This window comes from Malaya genurostris, chromosome 1 (assembly GCF_030247185.1).
Source record: "Malaya genurostris strain Urasoe2022 chromosome 1, Malgen_1.1, whole genome shotgun sequence".
Classification (NCBI taxonomy): domain Eukaryota; kingdom Metazoa; phylum Arthropoda; class Insecta; order Diptera; family Culicidae; genus Malaya; species Malaya genurostris.
This window is the reverse complement of record NC_080570.1, coordinates 116,934,382-116,959,495: the sequence shown is the minus strand read 5'-3', so window position 1 is coordinate 116,959,495 and position 25,114 is coordinate 116,934,382. Positions and strand designations below refer to the sequence as shown.

The following is a 25,114-nucleotide window of genomic DNA, read 5'->3' as shown; positions in this document are numbered from 1 at the left end:
ATGATTGATGCTGCATGGGTAGTTTCGTCAGTGCGAGTGAAGGTAAACCCATGAAAAATCGGCAATGTTTGTAGATTTTTTAAATGCAAACGTAATACTGGTAATATAGTGTTTTTTTACGCAGTTTTTATGCGGTTTGCTAGATATAGCTAAAAATCAAGGTTTTAATTTATCATAGAAGTTTTTGATTCAGAACTTTTATTGGATAATTGCAGCAAGCAGAAAATTTTTCAATTTATTTTGCGAGAAATGAAGTACAACTCACGGTTTTCTCGATAATTAATTTTCTCACGTAATTACTATTCTTGTAGACTAGGTCACAAATAAAAGCTGAAAAATTCGAATCAAAATCAAGCTTATGTGACTTAACGTTTTGGCAAACCCCCTTGCCGCCTAAGGTTTCGGAACATACATAAATTCATTGGTAGTCTTCATTTGAAATATATAGTGTCTGTCTATTTGTTGTGGTATCTGTTAATATGATTTTTCAACAAACAATTGTATTGGAATTGCTTTTCACAGATATTGCAGGCAAATGGTTTTTCCTGTGTGTGAATTCGTCGGTGAACACGAAGCGTATAGGCAACGGCAAACCGCTTGTTGCATATATCACACACATGCTTTCGTTCCTCCATACTTTCATGGGACTTCATATGTTTCCACATGCTTCTCCTGAAAAAAAAACAACATTTCAGACATATTAGCTCCTTTTGTTAAAGCAAATAAAACTTACTTGTTTCTCATCAACTTTCCGCAAACATCACAGGGTAGCTTTGGGTCCTCGTGGTAAGAAATGTGCGTTTTATAGACACCCTGTGTTTTACACTTACGGTCACACACCGGACAGCTCTTATAGAAATAGTCCGAGTGTAGCAGTTTCTTGTGTCGATTCAGCAAATCCAATCCACGGAATGCACTGTTACATCCACTCTGATCACAAACGTAGGGTCTTTTGTCTAAGGGGAAGAAAGTTAGCAGTTCATATTGAAAAATTAAAAATAGAAACAAGCCTTCACCTTCATGCTCATTCAGATGGGCCTTCAGTTTCCAGTGGTCGTACTGTTTTCCACATAGGTGACATGTTATTTGTTTCCTTCGTTTGTTTGTTTTGGTTTCTTTGGGAACCGGTTTTCTATCATTAGTTCTCATCAGTTGCGTTTTCAGTCTTTGTAGTTGCTTCAGCAAATGTCGTTGTGTTTCCTTAATTCCATTTATTTTGAAGGCTGCTTTAGTCATAATTGACTTGTTTCTATTGCTCTGGGCTAGATCTTGCCAAACAGCCAACAGTTCCAGGTTCAACTGACACATTTCGCAAATGTAAAGCCGTCGATTATCATTGTAAATTTTCTTAAAATACGTTTTGAACCCTCGAAGTGATTCTTCTGGTACCGTAGTTATGTCCAGTTGACATATTTGGCACCATTCGCTGCATTCTGTCGTCTGTTGCCCTTCCAAGAATTTGGTAATCTCTTTGATAATTTCAGGATCGGGTTCCTCTGGTTCTAGGTCTTTGAAATTGTCAACACCTCGATCAATATCTCGCGCCTTCTGGGTCATACGATGTTCCTTGTCAGTACTAACCGAATTGAACAGTTCACGTTCAATCTCCATCGATCCGGCTAGATAGGACTCGGAGTCCGGGACAATGCTGGCATACAGATAGTCGACTTGTTGTTTGTGCATCACGATTAACTCCGAGCAATCTTGCAGTGTGCGTTGATTAGCGGACTCGGTCCACTCGCCCACTTCTAAGATAACAAAATCTTCCATCAGCAATCGGTTCGTTTTGAAACAAGCGTTCCGGAATTCGGTGGTGATGAATAACAGCGCAGCGCAATTTTTACAAATCTTGGTCAGATTATCCTGCTTGGTGACCTGAAATTAACATCGATTGTTGAGGGTAAGAGTTACGACAAAAATAAAATATACTCACTCTTATCGAGGTACATTCGAAAATTTGATGGGCAAAACTGTACTCCTTCTCGGAGAAGATACTTTCCAGAAAGGTGTCGTCGCATACTCGTAAACATAGCCGACACTGATGTGGATCATTGATGACGTGCCGATAAGGTTCCATTGTACGCTTATTGGAATTTATGCACAGTTTCCAAATGTGCAATCATTTTCAATTGTCTGTCGAAAAAGGACCCGTTTGACTGTTGCGCATGATCAGTTCGGATCAGCCTCCTGTCACGACGCCATCTTGATGAGATCAAAATCGGAACTTCAAAATCAGCTGATTGCAACGTAAACAAACAAACAGTAATACATTTGTTTTACGCGTTTACCTTGTTTAGTGCACGAAAATTAGTGAATTTTTGGTCGGCTCTCTCACAATAACTTGTCGGTTTACCTAAAATACAGCAGACAATGTTTTGGGTCATCAAGTGGAGATAATTTTCACAATTTGAGAGTCGCGATGAGTATCAAAACATCGCAGTGTTTGGGGCTCGAAACGCGAGGGGCTCAACGTAATCGGTATACTTTTAAATGGCTGGTGCTCACATACCGGTGTCAGATGGGTGGTTCGGATGCATTGACCGCACGCAGGCCCGTGCGCAGGAATCATCCATGGGGGGTGTCCAAAAGGCGAAAAGGCGCCTCATCCACTTCAAATTATGTCAGTTTATAAATTGATAAAAAAATTGATAAAAAATATGAATTTGTCAAATTATTTGCACTTTAAAATAATAAGTACTCCATTGTTCATGAAACTTAATTTAAAAAAAATTCTTCATGGGGGGGGGGTTAAAACCCCCAAAACCCCCCCCTGCGCACGGGCCTGACCGCACGTGTTTTCTGAGAATGTCATCGTGCAGGTGAATTCATAAATTTTAATTTTTGACATGACAGAAGCTGGAATATCGTCAGTTCAGCGAGTCAACAATGTAATCGATTTTTAGAGATTTTTGTCAAGGATCGCATCAAACATGATGAATGCTCGTACATTGTGACAATGTAATGGAAATGTTCTTTTTTTTTGTCGTTGCTACTAAATCGTTCCTTATCTAATTTACCACCGAATATGAAACCAGCAAACTGATACCTACACATATGCATTACCTGTAATCATCAAATCCAACCGTATTTGAAAACATTCTTCACAGTTCATGAGCATCTTTTATATATTGTGGAATTTTAGGCGACGTAACAGAGTAATGTAAAAAATAGTAAAATGATAATTGTATGGTTCTAGACCACAACTTATGTCGTTTTCGTTTTTAAATTGCACTACACCGGTGTAGCGAAAGCTGCACTGAAACCGTTCGTTTTTACCAATTGAACTACACCAGTGCTACACTTTTTCTGCTCCGATACCACTGGTGTAGCACTCTTCAAAAGTTTGGTGTAGCTCTGTGCAATGGAATCGTTTATTGTAGTCAATGGTTACTGTTTATGTTTTCGTCATTTTTGTTCGTTTATTCATGCCTCAGTGTAGCACTGCTCCGGTGTAGTGCAAATTAAAAACGAAAACGCCATTAGTTACCACATTTCGCCTCGTTTCCGTGACCATTAGCCCATTCAGTGCATCTCCATCACAGCAATCGTTTGCTACGTTTGACATCTGCATTATTATTATTATTGGACATAGTCGAGACAGGAAAGTTTTCGTGTTGAACATGGCATATTGAAGATTTCAGGAATTCAGAAATCACACAATAATGTTCTTTTCCGGCATGAAAATGTAGCATTAGGTTACACTACATTTATTTATTTCTGTATTTCGTCAAAAAAACGTAGACTACATATGAAAAGTCTACGATGTTTAACACGGTGTTCAAAAAGTCTCGGGACTAACCCAGAGATGATGTTTGTAATGTCAAATTTACTTCATTTTTCGAAAAGTAACATGTGTCAAATCAGACCACGTATAAGAGACGGTTCTTTTACAATTGTGAAAACAAAAGAATAAAAACCTGTTCTTTTTCTTGTCATTAGTTCAGTTGCATTATTTCTTTGCCTTTGTACGTTTCCGCCATTTATATGATTATCTCCAGAACCAGAAGTGCATTCCATTTGAACTTAGAGCTTGATCAACGACTTTTTGCCTTGTTCATATAGAAAGGCTATGGAATCACTATAAAGTTCGACTTTTAAAACGACGCCCGGATGGCCGAGTGTCATTACCATTCGATTTAGTTCGTCAAGTACGCAAAATGTGTGTGTGTGTGCATGTAACAAAAATGTACACTAGATTTTCTCGGAGATAGCTGGACCAAAATTCACAACTTAGATTCAAACAAAAAAATAGAGGGTTGTATCGACGACGTTGTATTCAAGACACGACCGAGCACAATAACATTAAAAATGAAACGTTTCTAGGGTCTCCATAATAAAAACAGAAATAAAGATGATAATGATGATGATACACTAAACTAAGAACGTATTCAATTGACTAATTAAAAACTTGCTCTAGCTTAAGCGCTTAGATTGTTAGCGAATGATAAAGTTGACAAATAGATTCTTTCTTGATAATTGATTCTATTCAATTTTTATCCCTTTCCACAAATGTTTACATTGTTAAGTTTTTGAATAACGTCCTTTAACTAGAAGTCAATTTTGATTAATTCAAAGTTTCAAGTAAGCTCAATTTTAGATACAAACAACCTAAAGATTTAAACCTGCACAAATGAAACGATTTTATTTTCTGATGATAATTTTCGAAAAACTTACAAACTCATTAATTTTATAAACAGGTAATCGATCCGAGGAAGAAAATATGTGAAACAGTCCGCATAAAATAGTTACTTGCTTACATTGATTTTCGCTTTGGCACATTAGGAATATACGGAGTGGATACTCAACCAAATTCCGAAATTTTGTTCATATTGTAACTTGATGTTATTAACACATGAATGAACATTGTCATAATTACAACGCGTGAGCCATCAGACGCTTATTGTTTTGAAGCAAATAATAATTGAACTGAAACTGGCGGTTAACCAAATTCTACGAGGGTTTCTATTCAAACGATACATGTAAAATCGCAGGTAAACTTACCTTGAGTTTATCTTTGATACTATATGATATTGCATCTAATTTTTCTGTATATGTGAGCCTGTGGAACTCATTTATACTACTCAACCGAGGAGGCCGCTTTTAGACAAGTTTCAGAATTTAATTTTAATCTTTTGAAGCTTTTAATTCCTGGTGGGACAGTCACATTCAATGAAAAAGATGAATACATGTATGGGAATGGAGATTTAAGTATGCAACCGATCCGTTGATAAATTAAAACATTTTTAAGCGTACAATATTGAAGATTTCGAATTATTTAAATGAGGAAAATCCATCAACAAATCATCGAGGAACAAGCGCTTTAAAGTAGATCCGAAAAATTTATCGCCGATAATTATAAATTGGCCTGATAGTTACCAGAGAACCAAAATAAAATACTCAATTCAAACTACTTTTTCAATGATATGCAATTGAAATATTCAAATGAAGTTAGCTCATAAGTTTATGTTAAATGTTTCCGAATCGATTGGTTGTTGAATTATATAAAACCATCAACAAATGACTTTCTTGAATAAAAAAAAAATCAACAAATGACTGAGTTATAAGCGTTCAAAATTATGACAGAAAAACGTTACGCGATTAGTTTTGCATGTTTTAAATTGACTCCCAGCCTCGTGTAGCGAAGAGTAAGGCATTTCGAATGGCTTAATCGACCAAAAATTTGCTAAATACATGGGATATTTCAAAAGAATCGGTAAACACGCTGATTCGGTTCTTCAATAGCTAGATGACATATCTCGGTTGATTTTTCAGAAGGCCGTAAGAGCAAGTGACAGTTTCTCTTTGTCTTGAAAAATCAACCGAGATATAAGATACTCAAGCGAACACGGTGTTGCCCAGACAACAGGAAATTTCACCAACACATAATGCAAAAGCGACAATCCAGTCATCAGCTCACTGGACGAGCTACTTGTTTCATTCACATGTAAGCATCAACTAGGCAAAGAAATATTGTGCCGCATATATTTATAGATTTCTCTTCATACGCAGAACGATGCGGTGTTTTTTATGCATGACGCCTCCTATGTCGAACAAGAAGTTTTCGTCATTTTGTGAAACTCGGATTGGTGAATGAAAACATAGATCCACTCTAACCATTTTTTCAATAGTATGCTATTTAAATACTGAAACAACGTTGTCATACATGTTTAAGTTAAAAGTTTCCGAATCGATTGGTTGTTAAATTATATCAATCCGTCATTACTGAGCTATTAACGTTCAAAATTATGACACAAAAAGGTTACGCGGCTATTTTTGAAACTTTTAATTGACACCCGGCCCCGTATAGCGAAGAGTAAGGCGTTTTTAATGCCAAAATGCATTCGATTTTCTCAGAGACCGCTCACCGAATTTCTTAAACTCATATTCAAACAAAAGATCGTATAGTCCTATAACCTGCTATTGCATTTTATATGGATCCGACTTCCGGTTCGGGAGTTGCGGGATAAAATGTAAATGGACTAAAAAAGTGCACTAGATTTTATTCAGATTCGGCTTCCTGAAATACTGTTGAACAACGTTGCCACGGTCAACTCTAGAAGAGTAACGATAACAACATGCCATGGAAACTAATTGTGTCGTAGCAATATGTTAGTTATGAGTAACAAATAAAACTTTTCTCATTAGTTGTCTGAAGCTCGTTCAAACCAGACGTATTTTCTTTCTGATCCGATATTCCTGACTCGAACAAATACAAGGTAGTGTGTGAAATTGCAACCTGTTATATAGAACGATAATGCAAATAACGCAAAATGTCTTCTGAATTTGGTTTAAAATTGTTTCAATTTATAGGTTATACCAGTTGCTGGTCATACGAACCGATGTCAGCTATAGCTATAGACAGTTGGGTGGATTTTCACAAACTTAGACTCAGAAGGATCTACGAATATTAAAAGAAAAACAATTCTTAATCCACCTAGTTGTGGGGTAATGCATTTCTCTTTTATCGAAATAGTCTCATCCAAAATATGTTTTGCCCTTTTATTCAGACAATTTCTGACACTAATTTGGGCTCATTTTCGACATTAATTTATTCAGATTGATTCGAGTAGTTCACAAATGTATGCTTCAGCGTTTATGTCACATATTCATAATCATTTCTCAAACCAAGCGCTTGACATTTACGTTGCTTCTTGTATGAGAAGAGTGATGCTAATCGAAAAAACCCTTCTTAACCCACCTAGTGGTGTGATAATGCCTTTCTCTTCTTTCATAACAGTCTCATGAAAATATATTTCATACCTTCATTGAATAATTTTGGACACTAATTTTGACACCAATTGATTCAGATTGATTCAAGTAGTTCACAAAAGCATGCTTCAGTGTTTATGTCACACAGTCAGCATCATTTTTCCAAACTAGTGCTTGACATTTGAATTGCCTATTTGTATGAGAACAGTGATGCTAATCTAAAAAAAGCCTTCTCAGTACACTTAGTGGAATTTTCATATATCTTGAATCACCATAGAGGGGAGTACATGAAATTTTCGAAATCGAAAAAAAAATTTGATGCCAAAAGGCTTAGAATTGCATGAAACGTCGAGATTTAGTGTCATCTCGAAAAAAATTTTTTTTTGAGAAAATCGACTTTTTGGGACTGTTGTTTGAGATAACACTAAATCTCGACGTTTCATGCAATTTTGAGAGTTTCGGCATCAAAATTTTTTTTCGATTTTGGAAATTTCATGCACTCCCCCCTATGGTGCTTTTTCAAGATCGAAAATTGTCAAACCTTTACCACCGGGCAGCACCCCTTACACATGTCCGATTCTGTTCAAATTTTGCATGAAGGCTTTTTTCGAGGTGCTTAAACTTTTGAGCACTAAAGCTTAACAAAAATAAAGGTGATCCCAAAATTTTGGCACCCTTATATATATATATATATATATATATATATATATATATATATATATATATATATATATATATATATATATATATATATATATATATATATATATATATATATATATATATATATATATATATATAAGAGCGGTAAAAATCAACGTGTTTTGTCGATTACGTCACTTATACCATATCTCCGGAACCAGAAGTCACAGCACTTTAAACTTCGATCCTGATCAATGGTCCAATAGTAGTTCTCAAACGAGCCTAAGTTTGTTAACATCGGTTCAGCCATTTCTGAGAAAATTGTGCGGTACAAAACTCGTTGAAAGGTGCTCGCACACACAGACATTTTCCGATCTCGTCGAGCTGAGTCGACTTGTATATAACATGGTTGGTCTCCGAGGTTTCGTTTGAAAGTCGGGTTTCCAGCAATTCTAATACTTTTCTATAAAGAAAGGCAAAAACAGACTGCTTTTCACATTTGTTCTGATCTGGCTTACGGTTGCAGAACAACAGGTTGAGATGTGTTTAAAATCTTAAACCGTCATTTAGAGCAAACGAAAAAAATCCAATCATTTGGGCCAATCTGTTAAAACATGAGGTTATGTTAATGTGTGCCCAAACAAACTTTTTTGTTCCTAGTAATGTTTTTAATTTTTTTGAAGAATCACTTAATAATATTAATTAAGACATGAATTATATAAGAAAGGCATCATAACACCACTAGGTGGATTAGAACAAGTTTTAGTTGTATAAAAACAAGCCACAGCTTGTTGAAATCGGTTTTGTCATGTACAGAAAAATCGAGTGTTTCGAAAAAAAAATGCTATCTCCAGAACTAGAAGCGATATCCATTTGATCTTCGAACTTGATCAATTGCTCAATAGTAGGGATGTCCGATACCGAGTCGATACTTTGAGGTATCGATACTTTTTTTCAAGAATCGAGTATTTTTGGTATCGATATAGCATCAGAGCGATACTGTTAGTATCGATACTTTTGGTCTCGATACTTATAGTATCGCAACGGATTAAAGTCAATTCCCATTACGACGTATTTTTTTTTGTTTCAATTACAGAGACTGTAACCTTGAGGTCATTCACCTCTTCGGGCCAGAAAAACTTTCTAAGACTATGTTCAGGGTGGGGAATCTAACCCAGGTGGGCTGCGTGAAAGGCATCGACTAACCCATCCCACAATACCCGTCCCCAATTGAACTTTTTTTTTTCTTCGGATTTGACGAAGCGCCAGGCTCGTGCATGGATTGGTATGACGTAGACTAGCCGTTGTTGAAATTTGTTCTCGACAATCTCGCTTCTTGCACTGAAAGAAATGAACGAAAACCATCAACAAAACACGCACATAAAGGCCATACTCTCAGAGGATTCAAACATTTCAATATTTCACACTCATTGCACTCTCTCTCAGCGCGCCTGTGGGATGACGCGAGATTTTCGAGTACGAATTTCAACGAGCGCTAGTCCACGTCATACCAATACATGCGCGAGCCTGGTGCTTCCGTTCCGTCCGTCCCTGGTCCCGTGGTAATAATAATAGTAGTTCAATTTAAACCGCAAAATTAGCACTGACGAGCCGAAGAAAAAGAATATGTGCTTTTGCACAAACCAACGAAACTAATAAATGTTCAATAGGAATTGGCTTTTAGTGTAGTATCCGTGTATTTACATAAAGGATATGAATTTTTTTGAGAAAATAAGTAAAATATGAAATTCTTTGAAGTGGACCAAAAGTCACGAAAGGCGAGATGCAATCTATGTGGCAAGAAATATGCGTATACTAGTTTCACAACAAATTTATGGAAAACCTGCTGCTGCTCAAGTATCAATTGATACTTACAGGTATCGATACTTTATTGCCTTTTGATACCATGTATCGATACCCAACATTTTGGTATCCCGATACCCTAGGTATCGATACTTTACCTTCCGAGTACCATCCCTACTCAATAGTGGCTTTCAAACGACTGGTGGCTAAGCTCGTTGAAATCGGTTCAGCTATCTTGAAGAAAATTGAACGGAAATAAGGTTATACATGAACTTAAACAAATAAGACGAAATTTACCCCGATTTTGTTTGTGATTTTGCATTTTTTTTCGTTGGTGATTTTGCATTCTGTAGCTCGATCGCGCTCGAGTTTTTCATACAAAAGCATCACTCGATCGAATCCGATTCGATCGAAATACAGAATAGGGGTGATTATCTTGACATTGTTCCATTCAATTTATACTAAAACAATAATTACTAGTAAAACATAAGATATTTATCATTTGCAACATTTAAGAATTCGATTTTCAATGGGGAACTCGATGTACTACTTATGTCACCCAATGAATAAGCTCACAAAATAATAGGTATAGCATTCGCTCAAACTTTAGAAAAATTTTCCAAGGCCCGGAGAACCGATTGTCATATACCAATCGATTCAGCTCGACGAACTGAGCAAATGTCCGTGTGTGTGTATGTTTGTGTGTCTGTATGTGTGTTGTCAACTAAGAGGTCGAGATCTCAGAGATGGCTAGACCGATTTTGATCAAACTAGTCGCAAATGAAAGGTCTCCCCGTCACCCAGAACGCTATTGAATAATTTTGAGATCGGATGTTTACTTTTTGAGTTCTACGAAGTTTTATGTCAAAATTTTCAGTTTTTTTTACATCTGTCACACTTAACCTTGAAAACAGAATATGTTTCCAGACTTAGATTCCGCACGGTAATAGCTATCCAACAAGCCATAGATTGTTAAAATCCGTTTATTTTCAACGGATAAAGCTTGCTTCAAATAGAATTGGAACAAAGACAATTGCCTGTATTTCAGTTATTTATTATTGTATTCAAGATCTTTTTTTATACAAATGTAGCGTTTTCTTCATACTTTTAAGAAAAAATACGGATAAAATTATTCGTCACGGTTTTGAAGGAATTCTCGAATTTTTCCTGTAACACGGCTCAGTAGGCGGCGCACATCTTCTTCGTCCATCGTTTTAGCTATCTAATTCCACCAGGTCGTCATCTGATTGATGTCTTTGACAACGTTTCCCTTTGCCTTGAGTCTCCTCTTCATGATTGCCCAGTATTTCTCAATAGGGCGGAACTGGGGGCAGTTGAGTGGGTTAAGGTTTTTCGGAACAAACTGGACCACTTTCTCTGCATACCATTCTTAAACGGCTTTGCTGTAATGACAGCTTGCCAAATCTGGCCGAAAACATTACAGGATGGTCGTGGGATCGAATGAACGGCAAAATTCGTTTTTGGAGACACTCTTTTTGGTATAGTTCCGATGTCATTGTCTTATTTGTAACGAAAACCTTCGTTTTTTGCCGCAGCTGCAAATGCCCGGCCAAATCATAAATTTTCTTGCAAATTTGTCGGCAAAAACAAATTTAAATTTGGCTGGAACATCCCCCCGAGCCGTTGCCAAGTAAAATTTTTGACCTGGGATTTGACCGAAGTCAGCCTTGACACAGGTTTCATCGTCCATCAGAAGACACCCGTTGAACTTGGTCAGCACCTGGTCATATAGTTTCCGAGCACGAATTTTGACCACACTATTCTGTTTCATGGTCCGATTTGGCTGTTTGCTAGCTCGATACGACTTGATTCCTTCCCGGAGTCGCACAGATAAGAATATTTTGTGAATTTACATCTATTTTCATGCACATATTTGGAGCAGGTAATTAAACATAAAATTACTCTACAATTCTGTACGTTTCAATATAATTTAATTGCAAAATAAGCGTTAATTGAAAGATACAGTTATATTAATTGAAAATTCAATGCAATCCAATTCAGTTTTGCATCGATGAAGGTTTTCAATCAAAATTACGATTCAACCCATGTCTATTCCATGTTACTATTGATTTACATCTCGTGTAAATTTCATTATTTCTTTCTGTGCGAGTTCTCCTCACGGTACTATGGGCAGCACCGAATTTTCTGGCCAAATCACGGTCCGACAGATTAGGATTCTTCTTAATCGTCTTCAAAATCTTACCACGCAATTTCCAGTCGTCAGTTCGACTCCGACGATCGGCTTGAGGCTTCCGAATCGTCGTCAATGTTTTCTTATACCGTTTGATAACGCGCCATACGGTATTTCTGGGCAATTTCAGCTGTTTAGCTAGCCTAGATGCAGACCACAATGGATTTTCCAAATAACTGTGCACAATTTTTTTTCCTTCTTCCGGCTTCCATGTTGATTGTTTACAAAGTACAGTCGATTTTCGGAATGTCAAAAATCATACGTGAAGCTGACAAAATTCCCGACACGTGGGCGCCAAGAGCTTCCAAATCCGTCCACCAGGAGCGCCACAATATGAGCAAAAGTTTGTTCCAATTCTAAATGAAGCAATCTTTATATCGACATTTTTGTGTTGGCGACTTTTCCCCCTATTCCAGCAGTAGGAGTTTTGAGCGCTGTATGACAAAGCAATGCTTGGGAGCAACTTGAATCACGAGTTTTTATACTGTTACATACAATTGTTTCGTACCAAAAAGATTGTGTACAGCATCCTTTTTTGTGACATTTTGCCTCGGACCGATTTTAGCACGGTTCGTTTTTGGCAACATAGTCGTTCGAATATGGCATATGTAAACCAGATTATGGCAGAATTCTCGAGTTGAAAGCAATTCCATAATTATATTGTTTTAAACTACTTGTTGGAAGAACATAACACGAATATACCATTCGAATCAGTTCGTCGAGATCAGCAAATGCGATATCAGATTCATATAAAAAGTCGTATGCTCCTAAACAAGGTTCCTGAATTATGTTTGGTTCCGACCTGTGGTTCCGCAACTACAGGATGATATGTGATTAGTATGAAAATGTCTATTTCACATAAATTAATCAGGTTTATCGGGTTAGCAGATTTAGATAGTCGATAACCAAATAAACTTATTTCAGTTTTCGATTCGTCACCCAAAAATTTAATTCGTACTATGATTTCTCAAAGATACACTGATTTTCAAACATTTTGAAACAAATGTAAACTATACAGCTACTCAGGTTAATTTATCTGACTTTGGCCATGCCGATTTTTGAATTCCGGTTCCAGTATCGAATCGTTTCTCAAAGCTCAATCTTTTTCTGAAAAAAGCCAAATCGAATTTCAGAAACAAAAATTCAAATTAAAATAAACTAGTCCCATACAAAATAATTAATTTTATCCAATCCTGACTTCCGATTCTGGAATTACAGTGTGATGAATTTTTAAAATTCAAACCGATATAGAAGATGACAATCCCGAAAAGCTTTAAGGTTGGACTCAAAACTATTGCATTTTTTTCGTCATATGGCCATACGAATCGGTTTGGGTTATGCTGGTTCCTGAATACCGGCCCAGGAAGTACCTTAAATTACCGTAAACTCTAAAGTGCAACTTACTCCGACATATCATGGAATGTTCAATCGATTGTCACACTTTTAGATTCAAAATCGATCCGATTTGCAGTTTCGACATTACATAGTAATGAGTAATTATAATCTCAGATTGCCACTTAAAACGACGGACATTAGAATAATGTCATGAAAACTGAAACACCGAAGAATATTCATGCAAAAAACACAGGCGAATTGATAAAAAAAAAAGGTATCATCTCACTGCTAGGTGGATTAAGCACGTTTTTTACATCGGATTTGCTCACACCCCCGTTGCTAAGTGCGAACCGAACACAGTTTCGAGAAAAGTGTTTGTTTGATGAAACTATTATGGATCAGTTTCAGTTTTGTCAAGCGAAAACGACATTAGATCTATTATTTCATTTGACGTTTTGTGTGTTGAGGAACTAAAATATTTTAACGAATCCTATTTAGTCATTTAAACATGTTTTGCGATGTATCGTAGCTGGTATTTCGTCAGTAAAAAGCAGAAAAAACTACTCTTCCGGCACTAGTAATTCCAGTGTGCGTGTTCTCAGGTTGGTGGTTCAATGCACAGGGCGCTGGTCTTACAAGCTACCCAACTAACCAAGAGTTCGGATAAAAGGGACTGATTTGGCTTAAGCGGCTCTCAAAGTTCATCAATAGCATTCTAAGCAGCCCATTTTTTAAGTAATTATCCACACGAACTTCTAAGCTGCTTCAAGAATACATTGTTCAGCTTCTATGCAGCGAAAAAGTTCACGCGGAACTTGTTCTGTTGCCAAAAGTACCACGTGCACTCGTAAGCAGCTTACGCGGAAAGAAAGCTTACGCGGAACTTGATCTGTACTTCGAACTGTCAAAAATTGCCACGTGTTTCCATAAGCAGCTAGAAAGTTCACGCGGTTCTTTATCTGTACTTTCAAGTTCTCAAAAGTTCCGCGTGTACTTTTAAGCAGCAAGAAAGTGTTTTTTTTAAGTAATTGAGGAACTTCTGGTTGCTTGGGTAGTTGTCGTATGTTCGACCCCGACCTGGAAGGATTCTTAGTGTCTGTAGGATCGTAGTACTAGCCGTGCAATGATTCTGTACGCTGAATTCGGCAACGATTTATATGAATTAAATTCTGAAACTAGATTCAGAAGTCCGTTCCAAAATTCAACGTAAGAACCTTATTCCAGCCTAAAGAGTTATTAGTTTTTAAAACTTAATATAAAAAAAAGTTTCGATTTCGTTTTATATTTAAAAACGATTCATTTATTGGCACTCTCACAAGCATTGCTCTTTTACACTATTGTTTTGCTATCAAATACATGGCATTCGTCTCAGACATCAGAATACATATGGTGCCACTCAAATTGATTTGAACTTTACGCTTACCAGTAGATCAAGCAGAACTGCTGTGCACAGGAGTTGAAGACGAGACATAAAAACACATGGCACTGATTTAGAAGCATGGCCCAGATTAAACATTATTCACAGTTTACGCAAGACCGGGATTATTCCTTTCGGATAAGCACCCGTTCCTTGTTGGCGAGCCACTCCTCAAAGTGCATTTTCTTCCGGTGGGAGTGCATATTGGCATTAGAGTTAAATGTCTTCGGACAGTGCGGACAGGTGTACAGAACTGCTCCACTGTGGGACGCCAAATGTTCCTTCAGTGTTAGCGCACGTTTGAAGGATTTTTCACAAACGTTGCAGGTGAATTTCGCTCCCGAGTGGGCAAACCGCATGTGACTCCGATGGGCGAACACGTTCGGGGATTCCTTGCCGCAAAGATCGCAACGAGTGCGAGGGGAGCTGTGCCGCTGAATATGTTTGTTCAGATAGCTTTTCTTCATCCAGAGTGAACATAATGGACATTGGCTTCGTTCGATTGTGGCTATTGGATTGTGCTCTTGCAAATGGCGTACGAACAAGGACCGCTGATTGAATCCCTTAGCGCACGTATCACAAACGAACTCGAAGTGCGACGCGTGGGCATTCCGCACATGAGATTTCAGCAGAGATTTGTTTCCGAAGCTACCGAATCAATTACTAATTAAATATGAACTCAATGTTATCTGAAAATTACCTACCACTTTTCACACTCCTCACATTTGAACTTTTTGTTTTCCATTGCAAGATGATAGTTCAAATGCAGTCCGAAATCGGCTTCGGTTACGAAAGCCTTCGAACATTTCTCACATTTGAAGGCCCGTTCGTCGTCTGGGGTGTGAATTTTAAGCTTGTGCCGTCTCAGACTCTCATTGTCTAAACAATTTCTTTTGCAAACGTCGCACTGGTAATGTTCCGGATTGACGTGCAGCAGAACATGCTCGAAAAGGCGGGTCCTTTGGTTGTAACGTTTGTCGCAGCAAAACACATAAGCACGGCGTTTATGAATCGCTGCCGAATGAGCTTGGAGCTCGCTGAATGAAGGAAAATGTGCCGAACATTGATCGCAATTAGCATTCACGTATTTTGCAATCAATTCATCATCTTCAGCTATTCTATCAGCTAATTTCATCTTCCGTGGTCTATAACGTTTGCGTTCCTTTCTATTTCGTAGTTTAACCTTCGGTGTGGATGTTTCTGATAATGCATCTTCCAAAGTCGCAGGTTTGACCTGTACCTGGACCAGACTTCCAAAGTCGACTCCGTCTGATGATGATTCTTCCAAACGTTGTGTTTCGTTGAAAACGATGTCCGTAACTTCAACTTTTTTCTCCTGTTCAACCGAAGTAAACGTAAATTGACAACTGTTTTCATGAGCCTTTTCAATTTCACAATAAAAATTATGAAATTCTTCGATTTTAGTCCAGCACCGTACACAGATCAAACTGTTTACCAGATCTGCAATCTGAAATAAATGATCTGAAGTTCCTAAAGTCGTTAAAAGGTAGAATCTTACCTCAAACCAAAAATGTTTGGTAATCACCGTTTCACGGTAGGAGTTCTCGGATTCGGTATTTCTCACTAATGTTTCAGTCGTCTTTTCGGAGTCGACAATTGGTGACAGATCGGATGTATGTTCTAAGCAAATGTAGCAAGTAGCGAGTAATTCAACATCCATGTGCGACATCTTATTTCATTCGAACAATATTATAAATTATGGAGTTTTCCTATGCTTGAATATCATCCAACAATTATTGTTATTTTTCTTTACCTTTCCATGTAAACACGTATTCGGATCAAACCAGCCCGGTGGCAAGGATAGGGCGCTCCAGCAAGTGCTATCGTAGCCAACATCTGGGGCATTTGGTGGGCAATCAGAGCGCTCAAAGTATGGTAAACAAACATTCGAGCATTTCAAATCGAGTAAAATCTTAATTTCCTTCTCGTAGTGATGATATTCTGATCGATAATTTGCGGGGAAGTGCGGTAAAGGGTACTGAATAAACAAGTAGTTTGTAATATCCAATTTTTTGTTAGTACTTCTTCTTCATTGTTTTGGTGTTTGCAGAATGATGCTGGCCACAGTTTCATGACGTCATAGCAGGAGGCTGGATCAAACATTAAAATGTTTATTTACGGGTTACATACTAGCAATCATCATGTCATCAGTACACTCTAAAATTATTTCGTCTATCGTTTCGTAGGTTGTTCGCAACGCTGTTTTATTACGTATGGGTTGATCTATTTTAGATTTCGACTAAACCATCCCGCATAGCGTTTTGACTACGTTGATTCAGTGACGGTTTTCAAATCCAATTTGACAAAACAAAGTATCTAAGTTAGCCGAGCGTTTTCATCTTCTCATCTTCGCTGAAAATGTCAAAAATTTCATTGTGGAAAAATCCTGGTGGATACGGTTGTATCGACGACACGACCAGGCACTCCGAAGGAAAATCGAATTAAAAAGTGTCCATGAGCAATTTACCGCCAGTTACCACAAATATAGCGACCCCTTGTAAATGATAAAAAAGAAATTCTTAAGCAACACTGTTCTGGTTGCTACAAAATAGTTACCAAGGTACCCTAAAAATATAAATAAACAAATAAATTTAAAAAGTTCGTATGAATTCCTATATCGCTAGATTGCTTCTGGGAAGTTTTAAAAATTTTTTAAAATATTATTCGCAACAGATTTACAATATCAGTTTGACCCGAGGGGAACGACACATCTGAATTATCATAGCTATCAATGCAAAATTGCATAAAAATTCATATATACGATCGAAGCACCTTCTATACAAATTACCAGGTTCGAATACTTGTTCATGCATTGTTTATACGCTACTATTCACGATCTATACTTCTCATTATACACATATAAACATCAAAGCAGCCAATGTTTCTATAATAAATAAATCTAGAATTACACAAATGTCAACACTATTTTCATTCACAATCTGATAACATTACAACTAATTATGACGCAAAGTTTCAACAATTACAAGATAACAAAATACAAATGAGAAAAGACTTAGCATAGATTATCAGTCTTTTTATAAATTATTATTTAGGTGAATGATTAACAAAATAGCAAATAAAATTAGATGAGCTATGCTCCCGGCGAACGAATTAGTTATCGGAAAATCTTTTTCGCTGCTCTGGAACGAAACATGAAAATGATTCCAAAAATAAAATATACAAGACACAAATCATATCACACCGAAATGAATCAGATATATCATTTCACAAACAGCTTAATAGTGAAAATTTTGAATAGGGCTTTGCTCAGTGGTTATCTATTATTTTAAGAGAAATAAGAACTCAGCAGAACATATTTTCTAATTTTAATATTTTGATTATATGAAACAGTTACTCCTAAATAATGTAGTAAAGCGGAGTTTATCGATGGTTGTATTAAATGCGATACATAATTTTGTATATCAACAGATTTACTAATGCTAAATAAATCTAAATTGAGGTCATTATCAAACTGCACAATTTCAAAAAGACTCCCCAGTAATTACACGCCATTAGATCGTGCACCCTCAGGAGCTTTTACTGGAATCGTAGCTAATGAGAACGAACTTTTTTTCCTGTTGAGATATCTGAATCCGTAAACCTTACAAACGGTTTTTTAATCTTAACAAAATGAACTACGAGTTTAACGTCTCTACATCAGTTGATCTTGAAACGACTGTGGGTTCAAGAACGTCGTCGGATTCATCATCATTGGCAGTATGTTTTACGAAGCTCTCCAGTTGAACAATTAACTTCATTATCTGATGTTTTTATCAATTCATGATTCACTTCATTTGGTGCATTTGTCCATTCAGTAGATATATCATCCAGCAAGTTTTCATTTATAGTTTCAATAATTATGGATTCAGTACGTATTTCGTCGGTCATGCGTCGTTTAGCTATTTCGAGCTCAGCATTTTCTGAACTCAATATGTCCGACCATGCTCGCTTCTGGCTACTACTATCAACCACAAATTGTACTTTGTGTACGTTTTTGATGTGTGCAAAGAAGTTCGAAACTCTCCATCGACCAGTTTTCTCGGGACGGCAAACAATATAATTTTTTTTGTCACATAAATGACATTGAATTTCTCCGAGAATTCCATTATCGTCTATACTAATACGGATGTCTATTGAAGCAAGCAAATTTAAAAACAATTCCTGGGCTGTAGATCCATCGAATCTAAGAAATCACATCAAAATTTAAAATTTTCTACATGTATTGATGTTTTGACCATTTAACCTTTTCTGGTAGAACGCTATAATTTTCTCGCGCACAGAATTTTCATCACCTATCGTTTGTGTTTTCCCAATTAAAGAATGGTTTCTCTGGCTTCGCTTAATGTAGAAATCAATGCCTTTCTTTTTAACGGCATTTGACACCAATTTAATGATGGCTTTTTCACCAGCCATAGAACTGAAATCAGCTGGATTGCGTCGAGTCTTTGGAAACAATGACGTAATTCAGCGCTAGCTGATCCAGGAGAAACACGTCTCATGTCGTTCTCGATTTCTCGTATTTCGTTGTCGTCTATATTACCTAATGCGGAGGTGATGTACTCAGAGTACTCCAAACAAACTCTAACTGTTTCTGGTATTGGCCCGACATCTTTTTGTAAGTAATTCCAAAAATTATCCTGATAAGAATCAAACTTAGTTTTCCTTATCTATAGTAAAAGCGATAAGTCTTACCTTAATAAAGGAGATCAATAACAATGCACCGAAACTTGATTCGAATTCCGGGCCTAATGAAGATACTGGTAAAATATGCTTTGAGTTCAGTATAGATTGACAGAACACACAGTACACATCACGATGTTTGCTATGATTGAAATACGTTTCAATAAGTGCCTACCAGTCTATCTATACGAGACAATACGTATCATATTGATACAGACTACTATATCAAAAAAATATTTCGTTCAACCACGTGCGATACTTCTGTAAAGTTGTGTTATAATATCAATAACAGTTTTAACCAAACTCATTTTAACGGTCAATGCGTATGTGTCGTTCCCCTCGGTTTGACCAGAAGATGGGTAACAATATATTCTTGAGAAGAGACTACAAGCTCTTTAATTTGGTAAGCTTTTATATCTCAATCTCCAGGAATTTGTACGAAATTTAGCTGTTTTTCATATTGCAGAGTTAGCTGTGGAGCTATACGTTAATTACGAATGCGAGCTTTACCATCAATTTATTCGAAAATTTGATGAAGTTACCAATCAATTGTTTTCTGATAAGAAATGAAGAGAGTGTGTATAGAGTAGCGCAGAAGTACGTCCGGTTGCTCAACCATATTGTTATCAGTCTATAGGATAAATATCGATCCTACCATGACACGAGCCACCGCGTACGATAATATGCAGGATGCCGAACAAGAGAGCCTACTAAGTAAGTGGCATACGAGTTCCCCGGATATTTCGGTCAATCGATTACATGCTGTGACTTAAAAATGTTATGCATAATGTTCACGTTAGGACGATTTGGACCGGTTTGATTATGTTGGATGGATTAAAAATTAACGAGACAAGAGCACAAATGCGAATTACGAATATTAGAAGTACATCTGGATTATTTGTGTTTTATAAATTTATTCGTTGAAATATACAGATGACTCAAGAAAGATCTTGTCATATCAAAAGTACTTCTTCACTAATAATTCGTATCAAATTCGAGTGTCGTGATCTCAATGGCTGAATTCGGATGGCTTTAAATTTTTTCTTCCATTGCTTTCTGTTTAATCAAACCGCATTTTTGATTACTTGATGAAGATTTTCCAGTTGTACGAACTGAGATACTCTTACTTTTTCAACAGAATTGATGGACCTCAGAGATAGTCTTTTCTCAAGAGAAGAATTCGGTAAGCTAACTTATTTTTCATTTCCTTTTTTTATTTAAAGATTTGTTTAATAAGGCTCACTGCCTTAATTTAATCTTTTTTCGATTTTCCTATCTTGAAAGCCGTCCACTCACTTGAATTTTCAAGCATAGGTGCATAAGCAGACGATTTTGGAACCTTTTTAACAAAAATTGTTAAATGGAATATGAGCTAACCAATTTTATGAAACCCATTAAACTAATATATTTGTAATTTCGTCTTCTTACTTTGCGACATACGATGAAACCGACGACACGACCAGGCACTCTGAAGAAAACTCGGAATAAATATGATTCGTGAGCGATTTACCGTCAGTTACCAAAAATATAGCGACCCCTTGATAATGATAAAAAAAGGCGGGTGAGTAATGTCAGAGACATAACTGGATGTCGTGAATACGAAAAAACTGACACGCTCCCATCACTTTTCCGAATATCAGTTAGTTGATTGATTGTATGAATTGTGCAAGCTTTCCTCTTTTTCACTAAGGGGCTGTCCATAAAAGACGTCACGCTTTTTTTGACGATTTTTGACTCCCCATCCCCCCTTTGTCACAAATTGTCACAGAAGCAAAGACCCCCCTTCCCCCCTATGTCACGTGTCACGAATTCAAAATAAATAAAATTCATCTCAATAAATTCTCAATATGTATGACAAACCATAAAAATATGAGGGAAAAATCGATTTATTACATGCTGTCATTAGATTAAAAAATATCCATAAATCTACAAAATCATCGGAATTATTTTATTAATATCAATTATATAAATTAACAAAAGTATTTGGTTGGAATTGATGAAACATTTAAATCATTTGTTTTATTCCTCCTAGGGCTACACAGATATATTATTGTTTTAGGTAAAGAATAATATTTCCGTAATGTAGCTTACAGGGCTGAGAAAATAAAGACCAAAACCTCATCAAAACGAGATCACTGCCGGAGAATCTTTTCATTATTAGTTGATCAGTGAAAGTTCAATCATTGGATGATTCGATAAGCTTTTATGTTGGTGGAGTAAAATCACATATGATCAAGATAAGACATGACATGTTCTACGTTTGAAATCGTTAATCTCCCGCCCTTTTTCAAATTAAGTATAATTGAATAAACTGCATCAGAATCAGATAAGAGAAATTATTATGATATACTATTATCATTGCTAGAAAATCAAATTACTGAAAAAATTGTCAGTGCACATCTTAAGTTAAACTGTTTGAAGGCATCTTTTTCCTTTTTACTCATATTAGGCAAAATTTATAAATTTCGCTAATTTACTCGCTCCTCCGTGCACTTTTGCTGATCACAACAGAAATGATTTCCTGCATCACTCATTTCCGAATTTACAAGAAAAAGCTTTTATATCTACAAATACACGTTTTCCTATAGAATGTAAACGTTTATTGTGGAGATTTTTTCAGGAAATAGGGCAAAGCAGTAATATAATTAGGTATTTCAAAAATGCGCTCATTGAAAATATTGGACGTCACATTCCGAAAACCTCCCCCCCTCCCCCCTGTCACAAAAGGTCACGTTTTAGGAAACACCTCCCTCCCCCTTGCGGCGTGACGTCTTTTATGGACAGCCCCTAATAGAATTTGAAGCGATACACCTACATTAAAGTACAGATTAGTTACATTAAACAGCTACTATTCTACAACTATATATTCCAAACTTGAAACAATTCCTTTTTAATTTGCTAATATAGGAAGCTAGGTACGACAAATTTGTAGTTTATTTTTATTGAAGCTATGAAGTTCGAAGATATCTGATTCTTCTCGAAATTTCAGTACGAGACAATTGCAATGGCCTGGTCTGAAATGTATCTACGATCTTCGGTATGCAAGAGTGATTCTAATAATAATAATGATAGTAATAATAATAATACAGCCCACAGATCACTACTTCATTGTATCGGACAGTCTCAGTTCCATTGAGGCTCTCCGTTCAGTGAAGCCTGGAAAGCACTCACCGTATTTCCTGGGGAAAATACGGGAACAATTGAGTGCTTTATCTGCAAAATCATACCAGATTACCTTGGTTTGGGTCCCCTCACATTGTTCCATACGGGGCAATGAGAGGGCGGACTCGTTAGCCAAGGTGGGCGCACTAGAAGGTGATATCTATGAAAGACCAATCTGCTTCAATGAATTTTTCAGTTGCTGTCGTCAGAAAACTCTAGCTAGCTGGCAGAATACATGGAATAGTGGAACTCTGGGACGATGGTTACACTCAATAATCCCACAGGTATCGACGAAAGCTTGGTTCCGGGGGTTAGACGTGAGCCGAGACTTTATTCGTGTAATGTCAAGGCTCATGTCTAATCATTATATGTTCAGCGCGCATCTCCGTCGTGTGGGGCTCGCTGAGAGTGGTGTCTGCGTTTGCGGTGAGGGTTATCATGACATCGAACATGTTGTTTGGACATGTGTCGAGTATTGTGATGCCAGGTCCCAACTCATAGGTTCCCTTCGGGCCCGAGGTATACCACCCTTCGTACCAGTCCGCGACGTCTTGGCAACTCGAAATCTTCCTTATATGACTCTCATCTATAACTTCTTGAAAACTATCAATGCTCAAATTTAGTGCTCTCCCTATCTCTTTCTCGTCTACAGCTCTACCGCACTCTTCTTTACGTTGCTGGAAGTATGGCCTGTGTAAACGATGCTTCGGAGCATGCACCTGCCTTGAACTGACTGAGTTGCTGGAAGCTACCCAAAAACGTCACATCAACGTCAGAATACACCAACGAAGCATCCCAATCCAGAATAATCTCTTCATTGCTACAAGCTGAAAAACATGAAGATTCATCGAACGCAAAATGTGTCTAAAAGATGTATGCCACAAACCAATGATGTATTCAAATTTCAATTCAATACTGTGTAGGTCCCACCCTCCCTATGTCCCCTTACTAACTGGGGAGTATGCCGCCCCGTAATACGGCATCCCTTTCTCTCTCCCTAACAACAAGACAATCGGCCACGTTAAGCTAAAGCAAATGAGCCTAATAAAAATTTTATTTGAAAAAAAAAAAATAATAATACAGATTAACCTGTATATATGGCAACCCTGTTTCGCATGGCATATTTTCACACGACCCCATACTAGTATAAAGATGTGTTCAACATCATCACTTTCGCTTTCGCATTGCCGTTCGTAATTGAATGTGTTAGTGACGGTACAAATCTGCTTTTCTACCTGTTTTCGGAGCCATCGTTCTGACGGTGTCTCGTACGTACAGAGTAGCTGCTTTAACTTAAATGACGCTATTTCTCACATCACATTTCCTTTTATACGTGCTAGTGGTAGCACGGTAGGACGTCCTCTTTGTTAGAATTCCTTTCCTATACGCAGAACGGGAAACAGTGAAACGATATAAAAGAGAGAGTTAGCAGAGCGGCAGCCAGTAATACTGAATGGGTCGTCGAGCTGTTAACAGCATATTGTGGAGGAACAATTAAGGGCAAGGTAAAGTCCCGCTCAAACCGTGCTGGTCTGAAGTGCCCAGTTGGCGGCAGAATCCATCGTTTGCCTCGGAAGGGGAACTACGCCGAGCGTGTCAGTTCTGGTGCATCGGTCTATCTGGCGGCAGTGATGGAGTACTTGGTTGCCGAAGTGTTGGAATTGACCGGTAACGCTGCCCATGACAACGAAAACGAAAATCATCCCTCGCCATCTGCAGCTGGCCATCCGTTGAAAACCCCGTCCTTTTCAGGATGACCACATCACTGTGATAAAGAAATATTTAGAATTGCTTTAAGTTTAGCCAGTTCTGATACGCCTGGAAAGTAGAATGCGCAAATCAAGTGGAAACATTTGTTCTAACAATTTTTGTTTTCGGCCGCATACTAAAGTAATCGCAACAAAAATACATATTGATCTGTGGCAACTCTGTTTCGCACGGCATATTTGTATACTAGTATAAAGATGTGTTCAAAATCATCACTTTCGCTTTCGCATTGCCGTTCGTAATTGAATGTGTTAGTGACGGTGCAAATTATTTTAACTCCCATCTTGATGAATCTTTTGGTAGGAAATATTGAGATCTGAGATGGTTCTCGTGTGTGTCTTGTTTCGGCAATGGGCCTTGCTGGACTTTTTGGCTGCCTTTTTCGGTGTCATTGTGCCGACGGTGTCTCGTGCATTCATATCGGGAAACAATGAGACGACAGGTCCTCGATGTTGCTGTCGTGTGTCTTGTTTCGGGAAGAGTTGCTCAGCAAATGATAGGAAAAGTGAACCATTCAACTTTTATATGGATGCTCTTGTATAGATACAGACATCTCGCGTTCTGATTGGCTGGTGCTGTCATGGGTTAAATCAAACAGGTTTTTCAATAGTGTACTATTGAAAAACTTCAATATTGTTGTAATACACGTTCAAGTTGAAGATTTTCGATTCTATTGGTAGTTAGATTATATAAATCCTTCTACAGATCACTGAGCTATGAGCTTTCAAAATTCGAGAAAGGCAAACGCGCCATATGAATTATCCTCTTTGATACTCGTTTATACCAAACATTTCAGAAAAGTTTAATTGTGAACTATTTAAGAATATGTCACACAACTGAAAGTTTTATCATAAAATTGTGATCAT

General features: G+C 37.3%; 2 protein-coding genes across 3 annotated transcripts; both read right to left on the bottom strand.

Moving 5' to 3' along the window:
* Nucleotides 1–434: 434 nt before the first annotated feature.
* LOC131425565 (PR domain zinc finger protein 5-like) lies at nucleotides 435–2,519 on the bottom strand. 2 transcript variants are annotated; one of them, XM_058587546.1, is made up of 5 exons: nucleotides 2,289–2,519; nucleotides 1,934–2,202; nucleotides 1,017–1,875; nucleotides 734–956; nucleotides 435–672 (listed from the first exon to the last, which is right to left on the bottom strand). In XM_058587546.1, the coding sequence occupies exons 2-5, from the start codon at nucleotides 2,075–2,077 to the stop codon at nucleotides 456–458; spliced, it is 1,443 nt and encodes a 480-aa protein (XP_058443529.1). In that variant the 5' UTR covers nucleotides 2,078–2,202; nucleotides 2,289–2,519; the 3' UTR covers nucleotides 435–455. The 2 variants fall into 2 exon arrangements, with proteins under 2 accessions (XP_058443529.1, XP_058443528.1); XM_058587545.1 differs by having other exon boundaries at nucleotides 1,934–2,519.
* Nucleotides 2,520–14,467: 11,948 nt separating this feature from the next.
* On the bottom strand, nucleotides 14,468–16,737 carry LOC131425564 (transcription factor grauzone-like). Its single transcript, XM_058587544.1, has 4 exons — nucleotides 16,393–16,737; nucleotides 16,138–16,308; nucleotides 15,323–16,086; nucleotides 14,468–15,266 (listed from the first exon to the last, which is right to left on the bottom strand). The coding sequence occupies exons 2-4, from the start codon at nucleotides 16,306–16,308 to the stop codon at nucleotides 14,744–14,746; spliced, it is 1,458 nt and encodes a 485-aa protein (XP_058443527.1). The 5' UTR covers nucleotides 16,393–16,737; the 3' UTR covers nucleotides 14,468–14,743.
* Nucleotides 16,738–25,114: the final 8,377 nt, after the last annotated feature.

Bases quoted from the DNA above. Each gene is read 5' to 3' on its own strand.
- LOC131425565 (XM_058587545.1), bottom strand. From the start codon at position 2,077: ATGGAACCTTATCGGCACGTCATCAATGATCCACATCAGTGTCGGCTA. The intron at 1,876-1,933 runs GTGAGTATATTT...TGTTAATTTCAG, and splicing joins TCGAATGTACCTCGATAAGA to GTCACCAAGCAGGATAATCT. The intron at 957-1,016 runs GTGAAGGCTTGT...TCTTCCCCTTAG, and splicing joins CCATCTGAATGAGCATGAAG to ACAAAAGACCCTACGTTTGT.
- LOC131425564 (XM_058587544.1), bottom strand. From the start codon at position 16,308: ATGTCGCACATGGATGTTGAATTACTCGCTACTTGCTACATTTGCTTA. The intron at 16,087-16,137 runs GTAAGATTCTAC...CATTTATTTCAG, and splicing joins CCAAACATTTTTGGTTTGAG to ATTGCAGATCTGGTAAACAG. The intron at 15,267-15,322 runs GTAGGTAATTTT...TTGATTCGGTAG, and splicing joins TGTGAGGAGTGTGAAAAGTG to CTTCGGAAACAAATCTCTGC.